The 25,449-nt window shown below is 38.6% G+C and overlaps 2 protein-coding genes across 2 annotated transcripts in view; one reads left to right on the top strand and one right to left on the bottom strand.

Moving 5' to 3' along the window:
* The window catches only part of LOC114645301 (Golgi-specific brefeldin A-resistance guanine nucleotide exchange factor 1-like), a 243,866-nt gene extending 231,456 nt beyond the window's left edge, over nt 1-12,410 (top strand). The window contains 1 exon segment of the mRNA XM_051922496.1: nt 12,082-12,410. Coding sequence (XP_051778456.1) covers nt 12,082-12,159 — 78 coding nt within the window. The 3' untranslated portion in view covers nt 12,160-12,410.
* An 8,623-nt stretch (nt 12,411-21,033) lies between these two features.
* Nucleotides 21,034-25,022, bottom strand: LOC114645299 (zinc finger protein 239-like). The gene is made up of 2 exons (XM_051922495.1): nt 24,746-25,022; nt 21,034-21,848 (listed from the first exon to the last, which is right to left on the bottom strand). Exons 1-2 carry the CDS (start codon nt 25,020-25,022, stop codon nt 21,034-21,036), a joined length of 1,092 nt encoding a protein of 363 aa, XP_051778455.1.
* Between the last annotated feature and the right edge of the window lie 427 nt (nt 25,023-25,449).

Genomic DNA, 25,449 nt, shown 5'->3' with positions numbered 1-25,449 from the left:
TTTTATTTTGATTTACGACCAACATCTTGCGTTACGACCTGAATGCGGTCACGTGTATCCGCTTGCGCGATTGTAAACAAACAGAAACATTCCTATTAATGCGGCACTCATTCAATAAAATGTCAGGTTTGTAAACTCTCTTGGGACCTCCCCCAACTAGAAGACATGCCAAAGTCCAAACTCCGTATGGAAGACTGTTTATCTGTTGCTGGGGCAAAAGCCGGCTTAAAGCTGTGCTGAGTCTCTCAGCCAAAGCAAACAGAAAAGATATCGATGGGTGATATGCATGTGATATCCCTGCCCGGCAATGGACAAGCAAGCTTCCACAGTCGCGGCAATCGCGCTTCAGGACGCACTTCAGCATGTTGTTCCCATTGAGTGGGGGGGGGTCTCAGAAGAGTTCAGAAACAGTTCCTTGTATCATCGCAAGGAAATGCTGAGAAAAATTCTCGTCAGAATAACTTGTAGGCAGGAGGAGATTAAAATTAACGCAAAAAAAGCTATTGAAATGATTGCAAATGCCTGAGCGCAAGTTAAAGAAAGCCTTTAAAAAACCTTCAGTTTCATTATCATCCTCCTCCCTTCCTGCAGCCCAAAGATGTCAAATTAAATGGTGAGTACAGTATGAAATTGTTTTCTGGTAGGCTAGGCACTTTTTATTACTTTTTGGTTAGTACATTAGAAAAATTATTGGTGTTATGGTAAATTATGCACATTATACAACCCTTTTTTTATTATGAAAAGATTAAGTGTTGCAGTGGGAGGTTCGGAACGCATTATGGGTATTTCCATTATTTCTTATGGGAAAAATAGTCTTGACTTACAACCAACTTGAGTTACAACCAGCCCTCGCGAACGAATTGAGTTCGTAAGTCAAGGGTCCACTGTATATATATTTCAGCATGTCTGTCGGTTGGTTGGTACGTTTACATCAGTGTTTTGATTGGCTGATATTCTACGAATTTTGAAAATTTGGACCAACCAACTAAAAAAGAAACAAGCTTGCATTTTAATGACGAAGAAACCCAAGAATAGACCATAAACAATTTGAATATTGCACATTTGCCTCAACAACAAAATAAAAAACGAAGCACTGGGAAGCGAGTGACCAATCGGATTAAAAGAAAAGCTGAAGGAAGTCACTCGACTGAAGAAGACGAAAATGCAAAAAGAAATAAGATTTTGGATATTTCAAGTGCTCAGACTACACCTCAAGAATTGCCAAAAACGAAGAAACCAAAAAGAATTTTTACTGAAGAACAAAAACTGTGGAATAAACAGCGACGTGCCGTACGACAAGCAGCAAAGAGTGTTCAAATCTCGCAGCAGAGACAAAATGAACGCCAACGAGTTGCAGCTTACAGAAGAAACCGCACGGAAGAACAAACACAATTGGTTCACAAAATTGAGCGTCTGCGATTGCAACAAAAACGTTCTACTGCCACTGAAATTGAAGTTGCTGAAAGACGTGAACATGAACGGCAACGACAACAAGAAAGTCGGTCAAACGCAAGTCAAGTTGAAATTGTTGAGAGAGGAGAACAAGAACATTTACGACAACGAGAGAATCGTTTAAATGCAACTGAAGGTGAAATTGTCGAAAGAAGAGAGCAAGAGCGACAAAGACTACGAGAAAATAGACTTCATGAAAACGAGGAAGATGCAAATTCAAGGCGTCGACAAGATCGCATTCGAACTCGAGAAAGTCGAGCAAATGCGTCTGAAATTCAAGCTCAACTTCGAAGAAACACTGACGCACGTCGAAGAGCCTCTGCAAGAGCTGCTTCCAGTAATCACCTTTGTCGTGCTCTAAATACTTGAATAAACATAGTTTACGTATTCGTTAAGTATGCATTGATTGTGTTAATGATTCATAATTTTATTTTGATAAAGATAAGTCGTTCATTTTATGGCATGTAACACTTTCATACATGACTTAAACTAGAAACAACTTTCATTATGTTTATTATTGCCTTGGAACTAAGATCCATACAGCTCAGGTGGTAGAGTGCACACTACCCTTGGTCGGTGGTTCGATCCCGGATGCCGGAACAAAGTTAGGACCTAACACCACCTACTGTCCACCTGGGTTCGAATCCTGATTCGTCGTGTGGCACAAATAACAAAAAACATTTTATTACTAAATTTAATCATGGTACAAATAATTTTGCACTTAATGACTTTTACCCTGCAACACTGATAAAAGTCGCCTGCAGCCCGTCCTTGACGGGCACGACTACCTCGTATATATATATATATATATATATAATATATAGTGAAGAAAGCAATTGAAACAGAATAAGCTTTTGGGGTTTCCGCCCCAGTTTACTGCAACAATATCAATAATATCTCCACAGTACAACAAATGGTCACAATGGACAAAGTAACAATCAAATGGGGGAACATTTATACAGGGGGACAGGAAATTGAACAGAAATCTTGAGATGGATGATGGGAGATAGACGTCATCATCTTGTAATTGGGATGTAGCTGGGACCCTGGAAGTATGGCATCTTTTATTTACATCGTGCTTATTACGGCGACGAGTCTTCATTCTTGATGAAGAGATAAAAAGAGAAAGGTTAGTGTGCCGCCGCTGTCTCTCGGCATGGTTTGTTGAGATGAATTCATAGTCTTTAAACTGCTCCCCATGCACTCGTGCGTGAAGATATATATATATATATGTATATGTATGTGTAGTGAAATAATTTATGCATAAATTTCCAGGCCAAAGTTGAAGCCATTGGAGCTCTACAGTCATCATACAGTTCTTCAGTAGGGAAAGCAGAGAGCAGGTGGCATTGTTCTTGCAGATGCCATAATGGATTCTAGATGGTTTCTCTCCATTATAAATTCTCACACAATCTGCATATTCAGTGAACTTTTTATGAAACTTTCCAGGTATGGGTAACTACCATCTGAGCTCTGTTCTTCCAATACCCAAATGGCATCTTTTTCCGTGTGCACATAATCAATCACTTATGGCCTCTGCCTGATAGAGATGGGTCAGGCTTGCTTTAATCAACCACAATCCCTAACTAAAAGAACTGTCCTTGCATCAGCTTCATGTATGCTAAACATTGAAGCTCCCAAATCACATTTATCAAATAGTTATTTTTTCATTTCTGGTTAGATTGTATCGGTAAAGAACAACTGTATAAAAGCAAACCCATATGTAAAAGGTGCAACTCAGAAGTTAAGTATTGTGGTAACACAACAAATTTCAGAAATTATTTATCCCGACGTTGCCCAGAAACATTACCTCAGTCGATATCCAAATGAGGAGAGCCTAAACAATCTATACTGGAGACAATGTTTAGCTCCAAGCTTCCATTTAATTTGCCTTGTGCTCAGAAAATAACAGAATCTATAGCAGGTTTTATTTGTAAAGATACAAGACCCTACACAAACAAAGGGCTTTGGTATTGTACCTAGACTTTATGTAGGTCTTAAGCAAAGCATCACCACATCTCTCAAGGTAGCAAATTCCTACACGACAATCACATGTCACTGTGTTAAAAGAAGACTGGGCACCTTTGCTGAATGTGTCACACATAACGTTGCTGCATGCCAGTCACACTGGGAGCAACCTTGCTGCCTATATGCAGAGCTTCTGAGAAGGCTGACTTTTATTCCAAAACCCTTTCTACCATTACCAATGTGCTGTTCCATCATGTGACTACATCAACCACAGTTAGTGTGTTGGCGAGTCCAATAGATGTTTGTTTCTCTTTAAGCACCTGGCTAGTTGTACTGATACAGTGGGAATTAATTTGCAACGCACCTAATCCAGCCAAGCATGCGGGCACATGTTGGAATTTTCAAAGCTGCCTGCAATACTAATTTGAGTTTATTCGCAAAGTAGCTGATATGATGTAGTTCCATGAGATGTACTGCACAGATCATATTTAGCAGCATTGTTGGTCTCGATGCCTGGTTATTTGTCTTATGTTCCGTTCAAACAAAGCTGCCATCAACAAGCATCATCTTGAACTGTGAGGACACATTTTCAAGACCGATTAATGCAACTTAAGATATTTGTAACTTGTAGAATTCTATCCCTTCCCTCAATATCTTTAATTTTTACTCATTCAAGATTATGTTAAATTTCCAACAGAGGAATACATTTGGCTATCATTTTAGATGAAGGGTGTCTACACAGCAATTCAAAACATAAATACGTTAATTCATTATTTAAGGAGCAATAAATTAATATTTATAATACTAGCAAGATGATATAGTTGTTTTATAAAGCAGATGCCCTTGCATTGTATTGAAACAAGGAGCAGCCATGATGTGTGGACTCTGATGTTGCGATATGTAGGTTTGTTAAATTATAGTGATTTTGAATGAGTGCAGTACTATAAAAAAATAAGCTATGCACAGACACACACACACAGTAAATTTAAAGAGCAATGTTGCAATTTTGCTGTACATACTGATGTTGACTATTTATTACTAATCAAGCATTTGCTTCTTAAATGTCATTCCATGCTTATATTATGAAGCCACTATGTAGACACTTTTCAAATAAAGTGTTACTAAAATTTGTCACATTAATGTTGTCTTAGCCTGTCTAAGTAATCTCTAAATATCAGCACTTGAAATATATTAGTGCACGCTAATTAAATCAGATAAAACTTGCATTGAATCAAAATATCAGTGCTAATACTCTGCCCTAGTTATAAAATTAAAGTACACTAAACATGTTAATTATTAAAGGAAACAGAAAACATACAACATTCGCAATGCATAAGCAGGTTTAGAATCAACACTGAACAGAAAGCACAAAAAAGCTTGGAGACTGTGAACATGCTGTACACACGGAACATAAAATGCTGTCTATTCACAATTGACCATTGATTGTTTCTTACCCAGCTCATGTGTGGAGCACAGAACAGGTTACCACGTAGTGTGGTAGACAGTAGTACTTTGAGAACCTTAAAAATTCAACTTGATGTTGTTTTTGAAAAATTAGGTGAATACGATTGACAATGTTTTTGGGCTGAATGGCCTGTACTAGTAAATATTGTTCTAATTTAAATAGGCACAGTAAAGAAATTAAATGAAGCACTCTGATCACTAATAGAAAATGATCATTTTTGCTACCCAAGCAAAATTTGAGTAGCACACATATTAAATATATTCTGAATATTATCTGAATATGATTTTGGAGGTTTGTCATGTTTCCAGAGCACTTTTTGTCAGAATTACTCATTGTATTTTAATCCAAAATGCAGTCCGATATCTTCTTGGAGACTTGATATAACAGGTTTTAAGGGAACTGCTTCTGTCATTGTTTATGAATGGCTAAACAGAGAGGGTTGAAGCTCAACAAATTACCCCAAGGCATACATACAATTAGAAGATACTGTACCTACAGAAAGGGACCTCCATGGCAAATGTTAAAAATGATAAATGTATTTGTCTTCAAAGAAAATTGCACAAAATATAAGGATAGACCAGTCACTGGATTTGAAGGCTTAATACCGTTCTGTGTAAACGTCTATCCCAATTAATTGACTCTTTTTTTTTCTCTAAACAAGTTCTACATAACAAATGTCATACTTTATAGTTCAACTCAATTTTTTTAAAAATATCATGTTATTTTCTTTTATAATTTTAATACCTCCAGTTTGACTTTATAGCCATAAATTTAAATACAGTGTTCATAGTATTTAAAAACATGTTTAAAAATTCACCTTGTAACAGTGCTGCTGAGTACAAGACTGTGACCACTACAACCTATTTTATACAATTGGTTGTGCACTGAATGGAAGTCATTAGCTTAATGCACCACACAGCAGTCAAAGCAGTAATTGAAAAGGACAAATAAAATGTTTCCACATAATCACAAGTGAATATGTCAGATTGATGCAGCTATTTACAAAGAATGCAGTCTACAGTAAAGCTTTGAGCTACAGAACTAGCATGCACATGTTCACACACGCACACACATACATAAAGTATATGAGATACAGAGCTTGCACTTTATTTATATTCCAACCCAAGTAAGCAGTATGTCTAGATACTGATCTCTGTCTCTGTCATCTCTGTTGGGTGAGTATCAACATGGTATCACCCTACATTGATAATGCTGCACAACAAAGTTTTTGCTTCTTGAACACTGTTGGGTGTTTCTTATAGATTTTTGGGTGCTGATCACGAATATCACATCAAAATTTACCCATCACGTACCGTTTCAGTTTTGTCATGATTTTTTCTTATATTTGTATCCAAACATTTTCGCTCCCGTAAGTGACTTATCAACAACGGTTTGTGCAGCCTGGGCATGTCCAGGCATGGAATCAGGCCAGGTTGGAGGTGTTCTGTGGAAGCTGACATCCTGGGCATGCCTGAGCAGGTCTGAACGAGCTTGACGCTGTCTCAGCATGCTATAAAGGTGGTTTGCATACACCGATCCTGCTCATTTGGTTAATATAGATAGTCAGTGTGTATGTATAGTATCAGTATAGTAAAGTATAGTATCTGTAGCAATATAACAGTAAGTAAGCTTGATGCTATAGACGTTTTGGTGTCAGGCGATATGTCTCGTCAATGTTGTAACAGCCGCAATGCATTGTGCTATATAATGGGCAAATATACACTTCTGCCTCAAAGACGTTGGATGACTGCTTTTGTGAAGAAAGCTTATCTGTATTTCGGCTGTAAAATTGGCGATCAAGACAAGGAATGGGCGCCTTGCATTTGCTGTGCGACATGTGCTGTCAGTCTGAGAGCCTGGCTCAGAGGCACTCGAAAGACAATGCTGTTTGTTGTTCCGATGATATGGCGAGAACATAAACACCATGTGATGGAATACTTCTATTTGACTAATGTGTCTGGTTTCTCTGCCAAAAACAAGAACTAAATTGAATATCCTAATCTGCCTTCAGCAATGAGACCCGTGCCACATGACAACAGTCTTCCAATTCCAAAACCACCAGAGGATTGGACCTTAGACGAACCAGATGAAGAAACTGCAATGCCGGGTACTGACAGTGACATTGACCTAGGATTTTGAACCGTGCTCATCAGGCGATCCACATCTGATAACACAGTCCGAATTGAACAATTTGGTCAGAGATTTGGGTCTGTCAAAAGCAAAAGCCGAGCTGCTGGGTTCGAGGCCGACATCATGATATAACCAAATTTTTTGCACAAGTCGACAGTCTCTGTTTCAGTTGTGACATTGAAGGATTGTTCTCGGCCTTGGGTTGTGATCACAACCCAGAAGAGTGGTGTCTCTTCATTGATTCGCCAATGTTAAGCCTGAAAGCTGTTCTGCTACACAATGGCAATGTTTATCCTTCAGTACCTGTTGGCTATGCAGCACACATGAAAGAAACGTATGACAATATGAAAGTGTTGCTGAAGCATGTCCAGTATAGCAGGTACAACTGGAATATCTGTGGAGATCTTAGTCATTGCTCCATTACTAGGACTGCAGCTCGGCTATACAAAGTACTGTTGTTTCATCTGTGAATGGGACAGCCATGCCAAAGAGTCACACTGTTCTCGACAGAACTGGCCACTCTGTAAAAAGTTCATTCCAGGACAGAAAAATGTGTCACATGAATCGCTTGTCGACCCGGCAAAGATATTTTTGCCTCCTCTTCACATAAAACTGGGACTCATGAAGACTTTCGAGAAAGCACTGAACAAGGAAGGCGAAGGTTTTCGTTATTTAAGACAGATGTTCCCAAGAATAACTGACGCCAAGATCAAAGAGGGCATTTTTGTTGGCCCCCCAGATCAGACATGTTATGAGTGGAAAGCGGTTTGAAGATCTCTTAGTTGGGCTGGAAAAAATTGCCTGGAAAGCCTTCAAAGACATTGTTGACAATTTTCTGGGCAATTACAGAGCCCCAAACTACATTCAGCTGGTAGACAAACTTCTCAAAGCATACAAGACAATGAAGTGCAACATGTCACTCAAGATTCATTTCTTCCACTCACACTTGGACTTCTTCCCCACAAATCTCGGTGCTGTCAGTGGCGAACATGGTGAAAGGTTTCACCAGGACATTGCTACGTTGGAGAAACGATACCAGGGCAACTGGAATCCGTCAATGCTTGCTGACTACTGTTGGACACTGCAATGTGATGCACCAGACATTGAATACAAAAGAAAATCAGGAGCAAAACACTTTTAATTCTGTTGAATTTAATAGCTTATGCGAAACATAAACGTGACTAAATACGTGATTGTCAGTAAACATATAAATGTCTATTTCTCAGAGTTCCTACGTGATGCAGTACAAGTGTGCAACAATGCACACTGCCCTCTTCCACCTATAGCGGCTGACGTCATTAAGTTCTGCACATGCAAGGCCTGTATTTGATGAGCTAGTATGGAAGACATTTACAGCACCCGACTCCGCATCCCATATAGGCAATAAACACAGGCATGAGAAAGGCATCAATCATTATTCTTTATTATCTAAGTTTTATAAGAGGCAACACTTACAGGAGTGAAAATAGCATCTTATTAGCAAATGTTACAAAGGAAAGGAGCACCCTCTGCACTATATTTATACTTCATTGATTAGATCACAATTCCAAGGAATTCATTACATAATCAGAAAACTCTTAACATGACTGGTTACACCCAGTTGCTAATGGGACATGATAAAACGTTGATACTTTAAATAACCACAATTAACCTGGTCCACTGTGTTGATTGACAGTCCTGTTAGATTAGGAGTATGTGACTTTTAGATGTTAAAAGTACATGGGCCTCTGCACGTCCATTCCGTTCTGAACAGTATTTTTCCTTCTTGGTTCGCCAACAGGAAACTTAGCCTGAGCATAACAATACCACAGTGATTATGTGTTAAATATGACCTAACACATGCTAGGTGCACATCAGACCCGGGTTCAAATTAAACTCTTACACTAGCAACCTCGTGTGTGGGTGCAAGTACGAGCACACCCTGATGCACTGACAAGCAGATAACCCTCCAAAAGTAAGTTACTTTTCCTGTAACTTTCTCTGGACTTTATCCTGGGATCCCCTTTTCAAACTATTGCATGCACTAACTAAACTACATGCTCCACAACTTTCTCTTTGCTTATGACAGGTGGCTAAAGAGACGCACAACTTGATTGAGTGGTATGTGCAGCGTCCTCCAGCAGGCCTGAGCTGGAAGCGCGCCCGACCGGTCACTGCCAAAATTAAAATTCTCGCAAAACTCCTTTTTTTTTCTTTAAAGTGGTCATGCCTGGCAGGCAGGTTACCACAAAAAGATATGCACCAAAACTCCTTATTCTCTTTGTCTTTTAATGACAAATATGTTTTGAGAGACAGAAGCTTTGAAGTAAGGTAATTGCACAGGGTCTGAAGAGTGGTAATGTGTTTCATATTGATTATTATATGCAAGCCTCTTTACACACGTTAATTATAGGGCTGTAGATCTGTTTAGAACGTTGAAGTCTGCAGGGCTGGTTTGGGGTTATATGACATACCAAACACATTAGTGTGATGCACTTAAAAGTATTAGTGTATATATGTCATATGATTGAGATCTTGCAAAAGTAATATATACAAATATTGCATTAGAGAAAACCATTGATTGGTACAGATTTTAATCAAACTACAATCTGTACACTTGCCCTTAGAACTCCTTGATATTTGATGTACTTTCCAGCCATAAACTCTCCATAGTTATAGTGAATTTTTTTACTTCCTTTTTGTAAGACTTTGCATTCCTGGCTTATCTCAGTTTTGTTTTGGCTCATATATAGGGCCTTTAATGCTAGAATCCCTGAGGCCTATGAAAAAACCCGTTATCCCAGGCCACCTTAAAATCCTTCACACCTCTCCATCAGTGTCTCTTGTTTTGCAAATATGTTGATCAGCACAAGCAGCCTGCTTTCCCATCCCCCTGCCCCCGACTGAGCAGAGGTCAGTCGCAAAATTCTCAGAGCTCAGGTCTCTTTATCTGGGTGTGAGGTGCCCGGAGTTGTTTTGGGAAAATAATATATCGTTATTTAGAATACATACATTTCATGTATGTTCTGTGTCTACAACGATCTGTGTAAGTGTAGGATGATGGGAACTGCTGAACACATAGCTAAAACAGAAACTTTTTCTTTGTTATACTAATAATGATGAGAAGTGTATAATGTGTAAAGACTTTAGTCCAAATATCAAATAAACGTGCACTTTTATTCAAGAATATAACCAAAGAAAAATATCATTTGATTTTCATGTTGCTGTCAATGAGTTAAAAACCCAGTCCGAAATGTCAATTGACAGGAAGGTGCTATGTATTCTTGAATGGTGTAGAGGTAAGAACTGCTACCTTATAACTCAAACCCCTACCCTAGCATGTCTTCCTAACCCTTTAACCGCCAACTCCCTAAATATTCCCCACGCCAGGCAAAATCTGAACAATTTTTGTTTTTTTACTTTTTTACATTTTTTTTACATTTATTCAAGCAGTATTGACCACTAAATGTTGTGCAAGTTGCCAGTGTATACACGAAATCTATAAATGTAACCTGAATTCTCAGCTAAGCAAAACATCTTGATACCAAACCGTGCCCTTTTCAATTGTAGATACTGTCGAAACTGTAAGCGGCCCTTCCACGACAATAAACTTTCATCAACTGCAACTGACGGTCCTGGCATGTAGGGCAACTGAAATGCTTCAAATAAATGATCAATCAAAGGACGTAGCTTGAACAAGTGGTCGCGGTTTGGATCTTTCTTATCTGGCTCGTTTCTGTTGTCATTCAAATGAAAGAATTTCAGCAGCAAAGAGAATCGGTTACGTGTCATGACAGCTGCAAAAATAGGTGTTGCATACATAGGATCTGTAGACCAGTACATCTCAATATCTGGTTTTCTGATTATTCCCATCAACATCAAAATCCCAATGAATTTTTTCATTTCGTTTTCATCAGTGTCAAACCAAGCACGAACACGGGAATGTGGAGGTAAATTGGGATTTTTCTCAATAAACTGTGCTGCATACAGATTTGTCTGATGAACAAAATGTCTAATCAAATCAGGTGACACAAACAGCTCATAAAACTGCTCAGCAGTGTAATTGTTTACATCAACAATAAAGCCACACGTTCCCTCAAACGAATGCAGAAAAGGTAGTTCACCACGGGCAGCAGCCCAGCTGAGATGCTGGGGATACACCCACTCAGCGCCGTCATCCGATGCGTCTTCATTCACAATATCATGCAGCGCACGTTGCTGCTCATCACTGTCACTAAAATCTTCTTCAGAACTGCTACAATCATGATCAGAACTGTCCAAAATCGCCTGCAAAGCCTCACTTGAAGTCAGTTTACGTTTCGCCATATTCACAGCTGTTACATGCGAATCACGTCACATGACCGGCCAAAACAACCACAGACTTGTCGAAATACAACGTAGTAATAATACCCACGCCAAACCGTCAGTTATACTACTTGCCAGGCATTCATATAACCACAGGCAAATGTGCCGGATAATTCCGGCAGTATGGCGTTAGCATTAAAACAACGGTGCCGGATATATCCGGCAGAGGGCGGTGAAGGGGTTAATAACACCACTGTGATAAAAGATGCCTTCAGTTAAGAATCTCTGTATATTTCTTATAGTTGTATTGTTTTAAATATTCATTTACCTTCTGGTTTTGTATATATTAATAATAATAATAATTCATTACATTTATATAGCGCTTTTCTCAGTACTCAAAGCGCTATCCATATTAATTTATAAGGTAGCAATATTATGTTGTTACACATTTGACATTTACTGTTTGATTTTGCTATATGTTACAGTACATTTATGTGGGTTATTTCTTTGAGAGATGTGAAAGAGTTTCAGTAGAAGCAGGTGCTTCACTGTCAACTTATTAAAAAAAAACATGATTCAAATTTATTCAAGCAAGTACTTTTTTGTTGTACAAGTTGTGAAAAAATGTTTTTCATTCTGAAAATATTCTTAAGCTCCCATTGTAATTGTGTATAGTGTTTGCTCACTACATGTTTCTAAATTTTAGATAAATACATATTTTACAAAACCACCAAAATAAGTTTGTATTTACTATAATCCTTGTATTTTTGTAATTTCTTTAGTTGGAATCCATACCTGAATTCCTCAAGAACTTGTTTCTCGTCTTGGACACAGCAGGGATATTCACCTATGGGAGATGACCAAGGTGGTCGCCATGTTCATTGAGCTTAAATTTGGATTGGACAATGGATGTCTGCCCTGGAAAAGAGTCCTGAAGCACTTCGGAGTTAAAAAATAGGCCAGCTAAGCCACAACCCCTGACAACAGGTCTAGTGAGGCTGCAAAGGATTTTCTTATTTTATTTTTATACATGTAATACTTCTATTAATGTTCCACTGTTATTTCATAATAATGAACTTTTACTTGTTCTGAATCTGATTGACCACCAGCAGCACTCATGCTTTTTAAAGCTTTAAATGTTTGTAGCTAATAACTTGACTAATTTTCTGTTGTACTCCATAGATATATACCTGTTTTGCACTTGTTAAGTTATGCATGTGGTAGTAAAACAAATCTTTTTATTCATAAATGAAAAATTAGTTAATTTGTTAAATGAAAGGTTTAATACTTGTAATACAGAATGTAAACATAAAAAAGAATGTAATTGACTAGTATATGTTGCAAGTGTTTAAAATAGCCTTACATAATCCATTTAATTAATTCTTTAATTACTAAGTTCATGGGCAGTTTAAAATACAATAAATGATCAATGCACTACAGTCAGACTTGTAAACGTGTTTATCATGCAGGGCGTAAAATGAGAGGAGTTTTCACACTCTCTCCCTGCCAGTTGATATAAATACAGTGTCTATTTTGTCTGTAAAAAATGTTTGCACTGGGCAGTACAAGATGGTGATTAACTTTTATTTATCTAAGGATGTCAGAATATACTTGTAAAACCTGTCACTGACCCAGTTGGGCAAGTTAGATGTTTTGTTTTGTTGCCTTTCTTCTGCTGCACTTTCTTCTTCCCTCATTTGAGGTTTGGAAGGCCAGTACTTGGTTTTCAGACTCTCTTATGTGGTGTAGTCCTACAAACTCCTTTCATGGACTAACCATGCATATATATGCATACTATATACAGTATGCTTCCCTTCATTTTGGTATTTTGAGTGTAAGATTAAAGATTGTACTCTGGTCTACAGAAAACATTTTACAAATATCTTAACTAGGGCTGCAACTAACAGCTATTTTGCCAGTCTTTTTACTTGGTCAATTATTTTGATTATTTGTTTTAAAACCCATAATTTAACTGTTAAGTTCCTGGCACAATGCTCTCCTTCATAACAGCAGTATAAGTATGTTCTAAAATTATATTTGCCAAAAAAGAAAATCTTGCTAATTTAATGCTTTAAAGAGAAAGAAAGCTGACGCCAATGATAACTGAATGCCATTACTACACGTCTCCTTTTTCTTTATAGTACGACATCACATATGAGATGTGGCTACCATCTAAAGAAATACATTGAACAAGATGTTTTGCTTAATTTTAATGACTCAGACTCTGTCGGGTAAGGATTTTAAGCTGCCAGGAGAACACAAAGAAAATTACTTTGAAAGTGCTGCCAAGTTACAGATCTTGCTAGACATGTATTTCTTGCCAGATGCAAAGCCGGAAGTTACTCCACAGTTTTGAGTTCTTTGATCCACCACAATATTCACACCCTCCATCTCTGCTCTATTGCAAAATGTGATAAACATTACTTGTGACATACATAATACTAATAAAAAAATTTGCCAACAATTTATTTTATTGATAATTGATTAATATTGATGACAGTGATTAGTAATGCTGCCCAGTGTTAAACTCTTACATTGTTCATGGTTATCATAAACAGAGATCCCCTGTGTTATGTAACAGGGTGATGCAAGCCTCTGCTCCTGGAGCATCTTGTACAAATGCAGGACCTCCTGCATTAATTTAATTAATGTAATTAATTTACTGCTGAACGGATCAGTTGAGGACTTGTGTGAGCAAAGCTACAGTCATGTATTGGGTAGCAGCTAAGCAGTTGTTGCAGGTCAAGATTAAAATCATTCCTATAAATGCTGCATAATTCAATTGTTTTAAGTATGCAACACCTCAGCACAGTTGCACAAAGGAGGATGTAATGCTGATACCACTGAACTAATCATGACAGACTGACAATAATGAGTTAAATCCCATGACTAACTCTGCTGTTTCTTGGAAGTAAGTTTGTTTTCCTTTCAGAAGGACTAGGGAGAAGACCATCACAGGAAGTGACATCAGAGACAAAGACATGTCAGAAAGAGAGAGACAGCATGTCAACAAATGTAAACTTATGAATCACATCGATTTCTAAATTAAAAAAAAAATAGCCGCCCAATATTCATTTTTAACATTACTGATTTTCAGTATATTCAGACTTTGCTATCGATTTTATTTTCTGTTACACCTCTATTACTTTAATAAATATCTGATTGCTTTCATATTTTTATACTTTGTCTGTACATCTGAAGTGATTGAAGTAATGAAGTAAGTATTAGGACACCTGGTGCAGGGGAGATTTCTATTTTCTCTGACCTGCATTGTTTATTTAAGTGTGACAGAAGCAAGACCCCCGTTGGTTGGTGAGTGGCATATAATCAAAAAGGTTTCATGTGTCTTGGGGACACCCTTATGTTTCCTGGTGCTGGTGATATCAAGTCCGTATGTGAAATCCTGACAAGTAACAGGCTTGAGGCATCACTCTTACATACTTATGTGGAAGGGATCCTATGTGCAATACTACAGAGTAACTGGCAGTGGTGTATAATTGTGTCAGTATAGTCACTGTGTGTGTGTGTTAATATTAAGGTGCAGAGTAGACAAACCTAGTAACAAACTTGGTAAGTCTTAACCCAGCTTACAGTAATACACTCTGTAATGGAGTAATGGATGAATGCTCAGTTCACTGTTTCCCATCTGTTTTGTTTCTGTTGTAAGCAAGGTTATTATAGTTTTGCCTTTTTATATTAGTTTTTATTTCTATATTTTTTTCTGACCTTACTTAGAAACAGTTTAGTTTTAGTTTTCCTTCATCGTGTATTTTTAGTTTTAGTTTTGTTTTTATTTCACAATGACATTTCTATTTTATTTTCATATCTATTAGTTTCAGTTTCAGTTTTAGTTTTAGTAATTATGGCATGGAGCTCCTACGGATACAGGTTTAATGTTAATGGAAGCTTACTACACTACATGGTTTACTATCTGGTTTTGTTTTTGTCTGATAAAAACAAGCATAATCAAAACTAGATACTGAATATGAACAATTTTACACAATTTTATAATTTTTAAAATATGTTCTCATGAACATCATGGGTGCTTAGGAAGAACAGGGCTCTTAGACTTGAATCAGTGTGCAGACCCCATTTAGCTGTATTGAGGGAAACAAAGAAAAACAAGCATGTAGTGTCAAGGTTAGGGGCAATATCATGTATTTTGAGTTGTGAATATGAACTAAAAAAGATAAATGAATAAATACAGAATAAATACAAAAACCCATTAGTATGTTTTTCATCACTTGGAAGGCTCATTGCCTACCTACCTTTGTTTGTATCGCTTCGTTGTTAAACGATGTTTTTAAAGCAAAAGTGATTGGTCAGCAACAATATGCTGATCTTGCATGATGACCTAGTCAGTCTCTCGATCAGTGCCGTTTTATTTTCAGAAACTGGGAGTGCTCTCCCCTCGACTTTCTTGTATACTCAGATATGGGGATGGATATTTGAGGAGTAAACCGCAAGACAATGATTATATTTTTATATTATGTACTGTACATTAAAGAACTATCAACAACAAATCAAATTAATAATATTGAACAATTATTATAAAAGTTGAATAAATCGGACTCTGCAGCTACATGAATAAAAAAAAAAAAAAAATTGAGTATGTGTTCAGGTAAAGTACCACTTCTGGGTGATGGATTTGGCCCAAAAGTTAATACAGATCTACAATTGTGGTGTAACAACCATATGCCGAATTTCATCCATCTAACTAGTTGCGTTTTTGAGTTATCATGTTTACACACACACACAATTCCAAAAAACGGTATTTTTGGACTCTGGGAGGTCTATAATGTCAAGATTCATCAAAATATCGAGGTCGAATTTTTTCATGATTACTATACTTTCTCTATACTTCGTATATGAGAAAGTAAAAACGATTTTTCCTGTACAGTGGCAGGTGAATTGCTGTCAACAAAAACCAGTCACCAGAGAAATAAACTGAAACGTTACTTACTCATGATTTTTCTGTCCATATGGTAAACGTTTTTTTGACCAGCACATTCTGATTTCAGCTGTTTGAATTACATCTTGATATATAACAAGCACAAAGAAAGGCGGCACGCAAATCACTTTCTGTTTCACACGCTTTATGTATTTGTATTTAGCTTGTTATGTCAGCGCATATGCTGTGTGAACAGCCGTCCTCCATCACCAGCCGCTGTTCACTGGATGTGCTCGTGGTGGATGACTTTGTTTTAGAGTTAAAACTTACAAGGGTTAAAGACTAACGGCAAGAATATTTATTCAAAAATGAAAACTAAAAATATTTTAGTAAATTATTATTTTATTTCAGTTAGTCTTTCCGGCTACTTTAATAGTTTTGTTTAGTTTTAGTTTTTCATTTCGGTTTTGTTAATTATTTTATTTCAGTTTTGCGAAAATGTTTTTTTTAATAATAGTTTCAGTTTTCATTTTAGTTTTTGTTAACTATAATAACCTTGATTGTAAGATCCACTCGCTTCTCAACTGCTCAGCTTTTTTTTATTACCTAATGTTAGAATGGAGTTCTTCTTTCTACTATTTTGTCACCTTCTGATCAGTAGTGATCCTTATCTCTGTGTTTCTTTAAGCAGTATTTATTTTCCATTTAAAAAGTCTTTACTATGTTAAAAACAATATGCTATAAAAGGAATATCAATTGAAATAAGTAAAAGACCAACAGCATCTTTGTGCAATGGTAAATTTACAAAGTGAGAGAATTTCCCTCTTTAAAAAAAAAAAAAAAAAACTGTCCATTACCATTAATTATCAATAATATTATTGAAAGAAAAATAATAAGTCAAAGTTGGTTTACTTGCATTTTTTTGATTAGGAAAAATACATTCATTTTAAGAATATTTATAAAGCATTCTCTTCTTCTTCTTCTTCTTTTGGGTACTCCCATTAGGGGTCGCCACAGCGGATCATCTTCTTCCATATCTTTCTGTCCTCTGCATCATGTTCTGTTATACCCATCACCTGCATGTCCTCTCTCACCACATCCATAAACCTTCGCTTAGGCTTTCCTCTTTTCCTCTTCCCTGGCAGCTCTATCCTTAGCATCCTTCTCCCAGTATACCCAGCATCTCTCCTCTGCACATGTCCAAACCAACACAATCTCACCTCTCTGACTTTGTCTCCCAACCGTCCAACTTGAGCTGACCCTCTGTACTCATTTCTAATCCTGTCCATCCTCATCACACCCAATGCGAATCTTAGCATCTGTAACTCTGCCACCTCCAGCTCTGTCTCCTACTTTCTGGTCAGTGCCACCATCTCCAACCCATATAACATAGCTGGTCTCACTACCATCCTGTAGACCTTCCCTTTCACTCTCGCTGATACCCATCTGTCACAAATCACTCCTGACACTCTTCTCCACCCATTCCACCCTGTCTGCACTCTCTTTTCCACCTCTCTTCCACAAGCCCCATTACTCTGTACTGTTGATCCCAAGTATTTAAACTTATCCACCTTCGCCAACTCTACTCCATACATCCTCATCATTCCACTGACCTCCCTCTCATTTACACACATGTATTCTGTCTTGTTCCTACTGACCTTCATTCCTGTCCTCTCTAGAGCATATCTCCACCTCTCCAGGGTCTCCTCAGAGACCAATTCTTTGGGGGAGTTACAAAGTGCTGATCGAAGAGGCCTGTATTAATCACTTTTCATAGTGGTTTAAGTTTTTTGATTTTTATCCTACAGTGTGTGACTAAATTGTGATTTGACTTTGCAGGTATACAAGTTATCAAAATGTTGACATTTTAGTTTGGTGGTGTTTCTGTTTTTATGGCTAAACTGGTTCTTTTAAGAAAATCAGAAGTGACAAACCTACTTTGACTGGGTCTGACAGGAGAAAACAGTCACAGTTGGTTTGGTGTGATCCAGTGACAGGGGAAAAAAAAAGATACTGTCCTGTTCAGAGACAAACAACTTAAAAGTGCATAACGTCCTTAACCCCTCTGACAAAATGAAATCCTATAAAGTGGCTTTTGTCTGTAGTTTGAATGCTAAAGAGACTTGTCTGAAAAATGTGCACTAATAAAGAGCCAATGCAGTGTCATACCACTTAAAGTAGGGCTGCACGATAACAGAAAAAATGATTATCACGATTATTTTGCTCAAAATTTTTATCACGATTAATAATGACGATTATTCCTTTGGTAAATGAAGTCTGTGACCAAAGCAGTGTAGCCTCGGCCAGTTATTCACAGATGCTGCCCTAATCATATTAGCTGCGTTGTCTGTTGTGATGCCCCAAGCGGACATCGCTTCTTTGAGGCCCACTGCAATAAACTCCGCTGTATGGTCTTGTGGGAAAAACGAATGTTGCAAAAACTTGCTTTTCATCTCAAACTCGCTGTCAATAAAATGAACTGTCAAGCTCAAATACGGTTCCGCAGTTCTGCTTGACCATAAGTCGGTCGTGGCAGCAAAATATTCAAGGCCGAGCCTGAGAATTTCTCTTTCTATTTCTTTTCGGCATTTCGCATACAGCGAGGGCAGCGCAACATTGGAAAAATTGTTGCGTGAGGGAATGCTATATCTTTTATCAAGTGTTGCGATCATTTTGTTAAACCCCTCACTGCTCACGGTGGTTATTGGACACATGTCCTTGGCTATATGGTACGTGATCGCCTCTGTTATTTCCCGGTGTCTTTGCGAGCTAGGCACAGGGCCGCTGCTGGCCAAATGGGTGCCCTAAGCAGAAATTTACTTTTGTGCCCCCTCCCCCAAATATTACGGAAGTAAAAATAAAATAATAAAAAAAACACCTACTATAGGGGCCAAAATAGAACTTTATTCAAATAAAAGTAAATACATAAATAAATTGTATCATTTATAAATTACAATTGTAGCTCTACAGCAAAAAATACAAACTAAAATTACACTTTAAATAAAACATTTATAATAAATAAACAATAATAAACTGAAATAAAATCAACACTGTCATCTGCTGGAGCTTTCCAAAGTTCAAAATTTACAAAGGCACACTTCTGCTTTTTATTGAGTCAAAGTCGTAAATGAGCTCTTCATATGATAAAGCCTTTGCTAATTCAGAGTTGATGCTGACAATTGCCAGACCACTCATGCGCTCTTGTGCCATAGATGAGCGCAAGTACATTTTGATGAGCTTCATTTTAGAAAAACTTCGCTCAGCAGAGGCAACAGTTACAGGGAGCGTCACTGCTATGCGCAGAGCAATCCAGAGATTTGGGTACAGAGGTGAGGGCGCGCGCGTCATCACGTGTGCTTAGCCTACTCTGCGTTCACCGTAAAATGCAATATATACGTTTATATTTTTGTTTATTTGTATATGAATATTATTAATATTAATTTATTATTATAATATATAAAAACGATTTTTTTTGAGCAGCTGGGATGGTGCCCCTCTGGGAGTTGGTGCCCTACGCAGACTGCGTACTCTGCGTATAGGGAGCGGCGGTACTGGCTAGGCAGATATGGTATTGCGTTGAACAATGTCCCTGATATTGTTGTCTGTGTTGTGGATGGCTGGTAATTTTTTGTTGTTGCTGTTTGTGCCTTCAGTCGTTGAAATTCTTGATAGTGTACTTTGTGGTGGCTTTTAAGGTGGTTGATGAGGTTTGTTGTGTTACCTTGGGACGTTTGGACGGAACAGGAGCAAAGTTTGCACAAGACTCGTACCTGATCAACATCACATTCCTCGAAATCGAAATAGTTCCAGACAACTGAGTATGACCCCTTTTTAGGAACTAACCATCGCACTTCTGCACGTTGCTCCGCCATCATATGTTTATTCTGACTGACTGTTATTGCTGCTATTGACTTCTACGGCTTCAGAAAGCGCTTGCAATCTAGACGCAGTAACGTCATAGTGACGCAGTCCAATCCGTAAACTCAGCCCATAAAAAACAGTTTGGTCTTTATACTGTAAAATCGCGACGATATTTATTAACTGATCGTGGGTCATAAATATCGTTATCATGAGAAAAAAAAGATTAATCGTGCAGCCCTAACTTAAAGTAAACCTAGAAGCAGTACAAGCAGGCTGGATGGCATCTGTCTGAAATTTGCATTTTCTTCCCATATCAGCCCAATTTTTCTTTGGATGCACTAGTTCAGGGGTCCTCAAGTTCAGTCTTGGAGGGATGCTACGTTTTTGTCCCAATCCAATTGCTTATCAATCCTTGCTATTAACAGATTTTATCATTTCATTTTCTTGGATTGTTAGTGATTTCTACCTGTCATTTGAAGTCATTCATATATTGTAAATTTTTCTTTTCCAAGGTGACTCGGAGTAGATTAGAAATTCCCTGTCCTTCACTTTTTTGTTTAGTTACTTCATGATCTGCACACACACACAGTAGATCTAAGTAGACCAAGTTAAATGGTGAACTGCCTTTGTCATTTGCATCTCACTGCTAACTGGCAACTTGTTAAGAAGGAACAAGTGAAAAACAGCAAATGCAGCTCTTGAAGACTAAGAGAAGCGATTTAGGATTCCAAGCGAATTAATGAAAATGAGAAATAAAAATGCTGAGTCACCAGTAAAAGCCTCAGCAGCAACAATTAGGAGGTTGGACAGAAGCAAAAACCTTCTGTCACTGTGATCCTCCAGGCCCAAACCTGAGGACCCCTGCTCGGTTTTCTCCCAGTATGAGATTAGTTGGAGACCCTAAATTAGCCTGGGATTCATAGGAGTTATGTGTCAGTGTGCCCTGCAGTGCATCGTTAGATTGTCTGTGAATATTTACTGTCTATAAAATGCACCGTGCCTCTGAAAGAGGTGTCTTCTTTTTACTGTGTTTTGCTTTCTTTTTGCAGCAACTCTTTTTTGATGCAATTCTTTTATGAGTTTTCTCATGTCTGTTTAGATTGCTTGAGGTTCTGAACCTTTTACCACAGGTACAAGAGTAGGGGGTGTCACCACTGTGAATCCTTGAGTGTCTTTTAAGGTGCCCAGAGTTTTTAAACGTTTTCTCGCATTCAATGCAGCGGTATGGTGCTTCTCCTGTGTGAGTTCTTCTGTGCTTCTTCAGATCCCCTGAAGTGACAAACTTCTTCTTGCACTCGGCACATTGGTAAGGCTTTTCTCCTGTGTGAATTCGTTCATGTACCTTTAAGTCTTCAGACTTTCGAAAGCCTTTCTTACACCGGTCACACCAGTATGGTTTCTCTCCTGTATGTATTCGGGAGTGGGACTTGAGATTTCCTGGATTTCTAAACCTTTTCCCACACGTCCCACATGAATAGGGCCTTTCTCCACTATGAACCCTCTTATGACTTTTCAGATGCCCCGATGTTCTGAATTTGTTCTCGCACCTGTCACAGCTGTATGGTTTCTCCCCTGTGTGAATGAGCAGGTGACGTTTCAGACTGCCCGAGGTTCTGAATTGTTTTCCACAGTCTTCACATGGGTATGGTTTCTGTTCATTGTGAATTCGTTCATGTCTTTTAAGATTTCCCAAATGACTGAATTCAGATCCGCATTCCAGGCAGGTATATCTTTTTCTTGTACAAATAACTTTACAGTGTCTTTCTTCTCTTTCTTTCTTCCAGCATTTTTCTTCCACTACAAAAATAACACAATGCAGAAAACAGTTTGAATACATTTTACATAACTAAAAATTAGTACAGGGAAGGAAAATGATATTCACATTTGTGTATCCTAATGATTTTTAAAAAAATGACATTCCACCTATTAAATGAAATGCAATGAAGCAAATTAAGAAAAATATATCCATCCATCCATCCATTTTCCAACCCGCTGAATCCGAACACAGGGTCACGTGGGTCTGCTGGAGCCAATCCCAGCCAACACAGGGCACAAGGCAGGAACCAATCCTGGGCAGGGTGCCAACCCACCGCAGGACACACACAAACACACCCGGGCCAATTTAGAATCGCCAATCCACCTAACCTGCATGTCTTCGGAATGTGGGAGGAAACCGGAGCGCCCGGAGGAAACCCACGCAGACACGGGGAGAACATGCAAACTCCACGCAGGGAGGACCCGGGAATCGAACCCAGGTCTCCTAACTGCGAGGCAGCAGCACTACCCACTGCGCCACCGTGCCGCCAAGAAAAATATCTTTATTTTGACTTTCTAGCCCCACATTGTCAATTCAGAGTCTTAGGCAGCCAAACCCCATCTCGACTACATTGGGACAAGACAAAAAGCAGCCGTGAATGGGGTGTCCCCTTCTAACACTCTGAATCCTGCACTTGCAGCCAGTTCTTCAGTGAGCGCGCTATCACACCCCACCATTTCCCACAGATGCTATCTTTCCTGGTACCAAAGAGGTGGCTATATACAGTGCATCCGGAAAGTATTCACAGCGCATCACTTTTTCCACATTTTGTTATGTTAGTCTTATTCCAAAATGGATTAATTTCATTTTTTTCCTCAGAATTCTACACACAACACCCCATAATGACAACATGAAAAAAGTTTACTTGAGGTTTTCACAAATTTATTAAAAATAAAAAAAACTGAGAAATCCCATGTACATAAGTATTCACAGCCTTTATTCAATACTTTGTCGATGCACCTTTGGCAGCAATTACAGCCTCAAGTCGTTTTGAATATGATGCCACAAGCTTGGCACACCTATCCTTGGCCAGTTTCGCCCATTCCTCTTTGCAGCACCTCTCAAGCTCCATCAAGTTGGATGGGAAGCGTCGGTGCACAGCCATTTTAAGATCTCTCCAGAGATGTTCAATCGGATTCAAGTCTGGGCCACTCATGGACATTCACAGAGTTGTCCTGAAGCCACTCCATTGATATCTTGGCTGTGTGCTTAGGGTCGTTGTCCTGCTGAAAGATGAACCGTCGCCCCAGTCTGAGGTCAAGAGCACTCTGGAGCAGGTTTTCATCCAGGATGTCTCTGTACATTGCTGCAGTCATCTTTCCCTTTATCCTGACTAGTCTCCCAGTCCCTGCCGCTGAAAAACATCCCCACAGCATGATGCTGCCACCACCATGCTTCACTGTAGGGATGGTGCCAGGTTTCCTCCAAACGTGACGCCTGGCATTCACACCAAAGAGTTCAATCTTTTGTCTTATCAGACCAGAAAATTTTCTTTCTTATGGTCTGAGAGTGCTTCAGGTGCCTTTTGGCAAACTCCAGGCGGGCTGCCATGTGCCATTTACTAAGGAGTGGCTTCCGTCTGGCCACTCTACCATACAGGCCTGATTGGTGGATTGCTGCAGAGATGGTGTCCTTCTGGAAGGTTCTCCTCTCTCCACAGAGGACCTCTGGAGCTCTGACAAAGTGAACATCAGGTTCTTGGTCACCTCCCTGACTAAGGCCCTTCTCCCCCGATCACTCAGTTTAGATGGCTGGCCAGCTCTAGGAAGACTCCTGGTGGTTTCGAACTTCTTCCACTTATGGATGATGGAGGCCACTGTGCTCACTGGGACCTTCAAAGCAGCAGAAATTTTTCTGAAACCTACCCCAGATATGTGCTTCGAGACAATCCTGTCTCGGAGGTCTACAGACAATTCCTTTGACTTCATGCTTGGTTTGTGCTCTGACATGAACTGTAAACTGTGGGACCTTATATAGACAGGTGTGTGCCTTTCCAAATCATGTCCAGTCAACTGAAATTACCACAGGTGGACTCCAATTAAGCTGCAGAAACATCTCAAGGATGATCTGGGGAAACAGGATGCACCTGAGCTCAATTTTGAGCTTCACGGCAAAGGCTGTGAATACTTATGTACATGTGCTTTCTCAATTTTTTTATTTTTAATAAATTTGCAAAAACCTCAAGTAAACTTTTTTCACGTTGTCATTATGGGGTGTTGTGTGTAGAATTCTGAGGAAAAAATGAATTTAATCCATTTTGGAATAAGGCTGTAACATAACAAAATGTGGAAAAAGTGATGTGCTGTGAATACTTTCCGGATGCACTGTATGTAATTTTTGTATGTATGTATTTATTCTTTAACCACCTATGAATGTTCATTACCAATTACTTCTCTGCCAAGAAGTGACCCAAATGTTTAACACAAAAACATTTTGAGGGCAAAGTGCAACAGAGAAAGTTTTTCAATTGTTTTTTGGGCAGCCGTCACTGATTTGCCAAGTAACCAAACACACACGCACATCACTGGGATGAAGATCTCAAAGTACCCAAAGAAAGCCCACACAGACACTGGAGAATGTGCAGACTCCATCAAGACAATGCTAAGTTCAGGATTCAAACCCAAGCTCATGGAGCTTGTAGATTTTTTTTTTTTCTTGCTAAACCAGGTATTACAAGCTTAAGTTCAGGATCTAAAATGGTGGCTGCTGATTCAGCTGCATGAGCGTGGGTGGAAGAGGAAATGACTTGACCATGACAATAGAAATTTGACATTTCTTAGTTCTGCCCTCTTTATTAAAAAGTTTTGTTTAGTTTCAGATGATTTTCTTCTGCATGTACTTCACTAAATATTAGAAAGCACACATGACGTACACGCACCTGAATGATGAGCAGAAGCTTCCTGCTTGATGGCTCCGGAGGAATCATCTTTCAGATTAGGCCATCCTGCACTGACTAGTGAATATTTCCTATATTTTTCATTCTTTATTTTTGGGACAGATTGGTGAGCTTGGACTGTATAATCCTCTAGCAGGGCTTCCTCTTTACTGTGACTTTCACCCTTTACTGTGCAGTACCCTTCATCTTCAGACTCTTGTTTTATATGAATGTTGTTCACATCTGAGACTTTCCACTTCTTGAGAGTATCTTGCAGCATTTTACAGCACTTCAGTTAAGGCAGCCAGCAATCATGTCCTGCCTGTGTGATAAAGTAAACATTGAATCATCTGCCACGTTTCATATAATTTACGTGAAAAACAAAAATAATACTTAAAGAAAATTATACTACTGTGTTTTTTTCTCTAGATGGGAAACCTTAAATGTCTCAAAGATAACAAATTATTAGAGCTATAATTGATTTAAGGAAATAAAGACTAGGTACATAAATTTGCTGTCTCTTGTCCACCATGCACATTCAGCACCTTTCCTCTATGTCCTGCTGCATCTGAACCTCACTCAACCAGCACTTGGTCTCTCAACTGCATTCACGTAAACCTACTTCTCAGACTCTGTCATGTTGAGGTGCAATGCTCAGTGGAAATGTTCAACTTTACTCTTGTAGTTTATTTCGTCTTTAAAGTAGA

The sequence above is a fragment of the Erpetoichthys calabaricus genome, chromosome 2 (assembly GCF_900747795.2).
Source record: "Erpetoichthys calabaricus chromosome 2, fErpCal1.3, whole genome shotgun sequence".
NCBI classification, from domain to species: Eukaryota; Metazoa; Chordata; class Cladistia; order Polypteriformes; family Polypteridae; genus Erpetoichthys; species Erpetoichthys calabaricus.
This window is presented reverse-complemented; position numbering and strand designations above follow the sequence as displayed.